The 6,934-nt window shown below is 38.0% G+C and overlaps 1 protein-coding gene across 1 annotated transcript; it reads left to right on the forward strand.

Moving 5' to 3' along the window:
• Positions 1 to 2,366: 2,366 nt before the first annotated feature.
• LOC108971684 (WD repeat-containing protein mio) lies at positions 2,367 to 6,308 on the forward strand. Its single transcript, XM_018937930.1, has 13 exons — positions 2,367 to 2,550; positions 2,660 to 2,833; positions 2,894 to 3,034; positions 3,147 to 3,257; positions 3,312 to 3,501; positions 3,565 to 3,782; positions 3,850 to 4,330; positions 4,411 to 4,501; positions 4,562 to 4,843; positions 4,917 to 5,194; positions 5,257 to 5,449; positions 5,519 to 5,724; positions 5,796 to 6,308. The coding sequence occupies exons 1-13, from the start codon at positions 2,433 to 2,435 to the stop codon at positions 5,884 to 5,886; spliced, it is 2,574 nt and encodes an 857-aa protein (XP_018793475.1). The 5' UTR covers positions 2,367 to 2,432; the 3' UTR covers positions 5,887 to 6,308.
• The last annotated feature ends 626 nt before the right edge of the window (positions 6,309 to 6,934 follow it).

Raw genomic sequence — 6,934 nt, forward strand, 5'->3', positions numbered from 1 at the left:
TCAGTTTCAGCGATAATCTCTTCATTTGACGAAAATTTCTTTCAGGCGAGCATCTTTTCAGATCCAAGAAGAGRAAATAATCGAATGCAGCCGCATTTCGGTGATTTCGTCCTTCAAACGGTACAACAACGTGATGTTATAGTCGCTGTAGAGGGTCCTCCTATCAAGCCTRTCAATAAAAATTACTCCATSTGCATCCTAAAATACAGACGTCATAACTTGGCCATCCGACTGGTGATTTTCCGCGCTTYGGAGCTGGTTCATTGTGTACAGTTTACTCGGTTGACTGCCGCTTGGACTTCCGAATGAAAAACCCATGTTGCATCCATTGCCACCTGTGGACGCAAAAGCGTCCGAAACAGTGTCCGAAAACTCGTCATCAAACGAAGGTTTTGTTTCGCCATTGTGTCAAAATAACAAAATTCACTTCATTCAAAATTGTAAAACTCACAGACTAATAATACGACAGCTGTCAAATCTATGGATCTAGTTCTAGAAGCGCCATCTATGTATCAGGCCGGGGACTTTTCATTTGACCAGTTTTGTACATTAAAATAATAAATCAATTATAACGCCATATTTTTTTAGACCTTTTAATAAAATGGTATTGCTTTCCATGCGCCATGCCAAGTTGCTAATGGGCTTAAAATGTATAAATATGTAATCAACATCCCAAGGGAAAAACTCAACCGTCTGTGACTTATAGTCGGAAACAATAGAGCACATGCTAATCGACTGCACCGCTGTCTGCAGGCACAGGATAAAGGCCTTTGGATCCATGTTTTCAAATAGAGATCACATTATCTCAATAGMATCTAACAGTATATTGCAATTTATCAATTTGCTGGGATTAGTTGAGACGTTAGAAAGGGTACAATAAACCCTAAGTCGCGGTGCAATCCTCACTTACTTACTTAATCTAATCTAGGTTACATTCAAAGCGGCTTTCACGTGAAACAAAAAGGTTTCCTGACTACTACTTACCTACTTACGGTAAAATATAAAATAATACCAACAAAATGAAATGAGTCTAAATCTTTTAACTAAAAGTTCCTAAAAGGCGAAATAAACGAGGTCATATTTTATATACATTTTGCTATATTGAATTCTATTTTGTAAAGCTAATCAGCATTTTTGTGCGTATGACAAGTTTTGTAATCTTATATTTCTAAACTGAACAAATTATTATTTAATATAAGAATATTGTTTAGTTAATCATTTGGGTGGATACGCATATTTTACTAATAACGGTAAACTTTTGTGCCTAAAATGGATAAAATTGGGTGAAATCTTGTCCAAGCTTCCATATAACGAATATCAGTATTTTCAAAAATCCGGTTGAACTTACTCGTTATACATATATTAACGTACGTCCCAATGAAACTCAGAGAACATCTTTTTATAATTTGTAGTAATATCAATAATAGATAAAATCCCGTAAATTCTACCCCTATCACCCATATATGTATCTAATATGAGATTTACAAAGAAAATATTTGCTTTACAACGAATACATCTGTCAATATGTAAGATATTTTGACAAAATTAGCTGAACATATGTATGATTATAGTTTAATGCCGAAAATATATGAAATTAAATAATTACAAATACGCATAAAACTATGCTTGTGTATTGTTACTTACCTTATTTTCACAAATGCGTGGTAGCAATAATGCAAACAGTTTACTGAATTTAACAATTAACACAAACACTCGCGTATGTCCCGTTTCACCATGCTCAGCACGCTACTAATACTATATTATAAACACTTTTCTATAATTTACAACACTTTGCACCAATATTAACAAAAACTATGCTCACASTTTTTAAACGAACGATTCTAGAGAGGAGACATTTAACACAGAACAAGAGCCTAGCCATTGAATGGCTTTCCAAACACTGCTCTTTTCACTTTTCACTTTTAACTTCACATTTACATTTACACATTTTTTATCACATTCAGCTCAATAAAACTTTAACTAGAACCATTTTAATCAAAAAAATACAAATTTTTTCACAATTARGAAATGACGCAGGGCACAAACTGACATAACTGAATATACCGCTATTTCCGTTATAGATGGCGTCAGTAATAAGTGAGCAAGTGTTACCACCTGGCGGGCGTTAGCAAAATTAAATGTGGATTTTATGTCTCGAGCACATAACTTTACCAAAACAGTCCATTATTGCTATAAATGTAACTGTGAAATATATTTTTTTCCAAATACTTCCCAAAGACAGAAACCAAACAGATATCGGTGCACTAATTTAAGTTCCACAAATCGCTTTATTCATTTAAGATTTATATGGCAACATTCATAGCGGTTTTCTTATTGCTCAGGTAGCATCACAGCTGATACGCTGATAAGAATTTTCGTAAACAAGTAGAAGAAAAAGACGCACGAAAAAGTTAAATACTAGTGAAAAAAATATGATGAGTGGCACAATTCATGGCTTAAGTTGGTTTCCACAATTTCCGGATAAGTTTGTCACCTGGGGGCAAGAAATAAAACTGTATGAACGCACACAACACGATGATAATCGGAGAAGTAAGTAGAAGTCGCCTCGACAAGCAAAAGTGCAATGGGCATGCAAAGCATTCATTTTTGCTTGGAACTCAAATATGTATCAAGTAATCACTGCGTTTTTACTCCACAGGTGCGCTGCCAAACATTTCGGCCAATTTTTTGGCCACCGAAACACGCTATCAATATGCGCGTTGTGTGCAGCCCTCATACCACAAGAATCGCCCAATTATCGCTGTCGGCTTGGGTGATGGGAAAGTTGGCATATGTGATTTCCATGAAACTGTCGACAACAGCTGGGAGTTTAGTGAGTGAAGRAAATACTTTGAAATTTTGGGAAAAATGTGAAAAAGCTTAATATTTGCAGCACCACGCCAGCAACGCATGTGCCTTTGTCTAGCATGGAATGAGTTGGACCATAATGTTTTGGCYATAGGGCATGATCGCCATCGCTCAGACTCGTGCATCACAATTTGGGACATTGAACGTGGTGTGCCCAAGGATTCTGGTAAGTTTGCGGTGTTTTCTCATACAATGCGCAATGCAAATGCAAAAAAATGAGGTTAGATTTAAAAAGTGAAAATAATAATTAATAATAATTCCTTATATTTATTATACAGTTAGCTTCTTTGGGCACTCGGAATCTGCGCATTCAATGTGTTGGGACAAAAATCATCGTGTACTAATTGCCGGTGTAAGTCAAAAGCAAATMAAGCTCTTCGATTTGAAGCGTAAGTTACATTATGTGATTTTTGAAATTCATTAACCGACTTACTGTCTTACAGAGGGCAATACCACCTGCCAGTCCATACAAACGAAAATGGTGCATGGACTTGCTGTGGCACCAAATGGCAATTATCTGTGCTCCTATTTAGACTCTGTCATTACACTATGGGACTTACGTGTGCTCGATCATCCACTGAAAATCATACAGTCAGGCAAAAATCATCTACAACTCAGCTGGTGTCCAACACGGTATATAAAATGCGAATACACATTTATCAAACCAAAAATTTTAATATTTTTTTTTACTTTTAGCACGAGCTTACTTACCTCGCTGCAGCGTGAGTCGCCTTTCATTACGCTCTATGATATACGCAGTGTTGATGCAGAGAGTAGTCGTGAGGTGTACCATGTCAAGCGCCAATTGCAGCCATTCCAAGCAAAATACTATACATCTAACAAACCACCATTGCTAACCTCACTTTCATGGCACAATACGGATTATGAGCGCGCTTTGCTGTTGTCGGAGCAAGGTTTTTCTCGCTTTTAACCATTTTAATGTGCCATTTAATAAATTATTGTATATTTTTTATTTACTAGGCAACATTTTGGAAATCCGCTTACCGCTCTCACTACTCACCACCTACAGCAATCACAAGAAATTACCGCTTCTGCCACAGCGTCCACTAGCTATTGCAAATTCACCCATACGTCAAAATAGCAGTCAGAGTACTTCATCTTTAACCTCAACATCCATACTGAATTCAGCGCTTAATTTTGAAATTCTCGATCATAGTTTATCCAAAGAAGATTTAGTTGAGGAAACCTATCAACGTGCTTTGGCCGATTATGGCCTAAAAACCGAAATGCATGTGGATAGTTTGCCTTTAACGTCCTATCTGAAGAGCGTATGGTTGACACTTGGTAATTTATATAGAGAGGAACGTTTGACGGGGCTCAAAAGCGTTTTGGGTATTAATTTGGGCCACACCTCGGAGGCRTTGATGGCCTCGTCACGCATTGAGTCGCATGTGCTGCAATGGCCGGACTTTATCAATTCAAATAATTTAGTGTGCTACAGGTGAGTTGTTGTTTTTTATACACTTATGTRCAGATTTTAGTCCAAACATTTTTGAAATAAATTTTTAATGGTTTTTGCAGAAGTGAGCAACGTGACATTGCGCTCAAGCTCTGTGGCTGGGTTTTCGAACAGGATTTGGAGCGTTACGTCAATGGTCTCTGCGATAATAAGGTGAGTTGTGTGTGTGTGCATAACCTCAAAAAAACCACTTTACTCGCAATTTCATTGCAGGAATTCAGTCGCGCTGCAATGATCTGCGTTTTCCATCTAAAAATCGTGTTCGCTTGTGATATACTCTCAAAAGCGGCCGATCTCTCACGCAATTCCAAGGATCCACACGATGCAAGCATGTTTCGCATAGCTGCCATTGCTTTGTCCAGCTTCAATGCGGATCGTTGCAATTCCACGTGGCGCAATCAACGCTCAAATGCGAACAAGCAAATACAAGATGCGCACTTGCGTGCGATATTTTCCTTTCTCACCACCGAAAACGATAATTTCGACGCTGTGTTGGTACGTTGCAGTCAAAGAAAGACAAAGCAGTTCGCATGCAAATTAAAATTGTTAAAAATATTCTTACTTGCAGACCGAAGACGGCATCTCGCTGGCAGACAGAGTAGCTTTTGCTTGCAAATACTTGTCGGAGAGCAAACTTTCCGACTATGTAAAGCAGCTGATACAGAAATCGATTGAGAATGGTGACTTAAGTGGTTTGCTGCTCACTGGCGAATCGCTGGATGGCATCAATATTCTGCAAGCTTATTTGGATGCCACCTCAGATGTGCAGACTGTTGCGCTGATAGCGGTTAATTACTTTCATCGCGAGCATTTTACCGATAATCGCATACAGTACTGGATTAGCAGGTAAAGCGYTTGCTTGTCTCTTTATAAATATGTGAGTTTTTATAAATATTTTTTTCCAATAGTTACTTGGACGACTTAAATTCCTGGGGCTTGTGGGAGAAACGCGCCGAATTGGATATAAAAATTGAAAATTTGCGCACTGGCAAACGCGCCACACGCAGCGTCTACCTCTCCTGCAACTTTTGCGGCAAATCGGTCTCGAACGCATTGCAGGAGGATGCGCGCATGCGCAGCGCTACATCGAATGTGAATAAGGTTGGCGCACGAGTTCAATAAATGTTCTTCCTTATAACACTAGTTTGTCGCTTTTTTGCTTTTACACAGCTCTCCAGCTGTCCCAGCTGTCGTAAACCCCTGCCACGCTGCTCTCTCTGCCTACTACACATGGGCACCACGCTCAATATTACGCTACCCAGTGATTCAACACATGAAAGCCTTGGCTGGCAATCGAAACCGTTCTCCAAGTGGTTCTCTTGGTGTCAAACCTGCCGTCATGGCGGTCACACCGAGCACATGATGCAGTGGTTCAAGTAAGTCGAATTTCAATAATATATTTTTATATCGTAATGTTTCCACTATGTGTATTGTATATATTGCGCAGACAAAACTCCGAGTGTCCGGTGAGCTCCTGTACTTGTCGTTGCTTTGATATGGACGGCACCATACCCAATGACATAACCGACTATACGTAGCTTTAAAAATGAGTTTTACTCAAATATTTATGCGAGCGCTTAGTACTCCATGTAAATTCTTTAATTAGTTTTAAGTTTATATGACAATGTAATGAAAGTTATAAACGTTTTTTAAGTTTGGCAGAAAATTTGTTWAAAMAAAAATATCATTATTTCATGCCCTAACCTCACTTCGCGTATCATTTAWACATCCTSTCTGTTCCTACTACAACTTCAACTCTTTTAACCCTTTTAACGACAGTTACATTTATTTCATTTTACATTTTCATTTCATTTTACATATTCCTTTTCGTCTCAAGCGCCTCATTATCTTACAGTTCCTTAACCTTGTTTTACAATTAAGCTAAGTATGCGGTAGTTGAAAGAGAAATTACCGTTAAAAATTGAATAAATGGCATTTCTACTTTTAAGTAGCTTAAACAGTTATTGCTTCGGCTACCTTACAACTGCTCGGTTTTTTTTTTATTATGGGCGTGTAAAAGCGGTTCATTACGGCGCTTGGCTCTCACATGTGAAAACACACATAAAAGAAAAGCAATTTGTTTTCTACTTTGTGCTTCGCTTTAGCACTTCTTGCGCCGGCTAAACGGTTTTCAATTAGCTTTTGTGTCTTTCCAATTTTATTTTTCGCTATTCTTCATTTATTTGATTCGGTATTTATTTGCTTCGGTAGAATTGAAATTTTCTCATTTAGCTTTTTTATGCTCTCGCTGGTTTACGGGAGTTGTTAAAGCGTAATTATTGGTATTTTTCTTGTTCTTACTACTTTAATGAAATGTAAAAGAAGATAGATTTGGCTAATAGGCCGTTTAAATCAGCGTTGCAAATAATGTATTGAGTAGATATTGAATTAGCATAGAAATAATTTGGTATTTCTAATCCTGAAAATTTTTAAATAGCCCGGGATTCTGCGGTGATGCCAGTTTGAGAGCTCGTCCCGTCTCTTTGTTTTACGGATGCTGCTTGTGTAGCTGGAGTCTCTCTTAAGGTTGTATTTTCTCCAGTTTGGTCCGGTGGTTTTAGAGTAGTGGCTAGGTTGTTTTTGGAG

Source organism: Bactrocera latifrons, unplaced genomic scaffold, assembly GCF_001853355.1.
Source record: "Bactrocera latifrons isolate USDA-ARS-PBARC rearing strain unplaced genomic scaffold, ASM185335v1 scaffold_350, whole genome shotgun sequence".
In the NCBI taxonomy this organism is placed as follows: Eukaryota; Metazoa; Arthropoda; class Insecta; order Diptera; family Tephritidae; genus Bactrocera; species Bactrocera latifrons.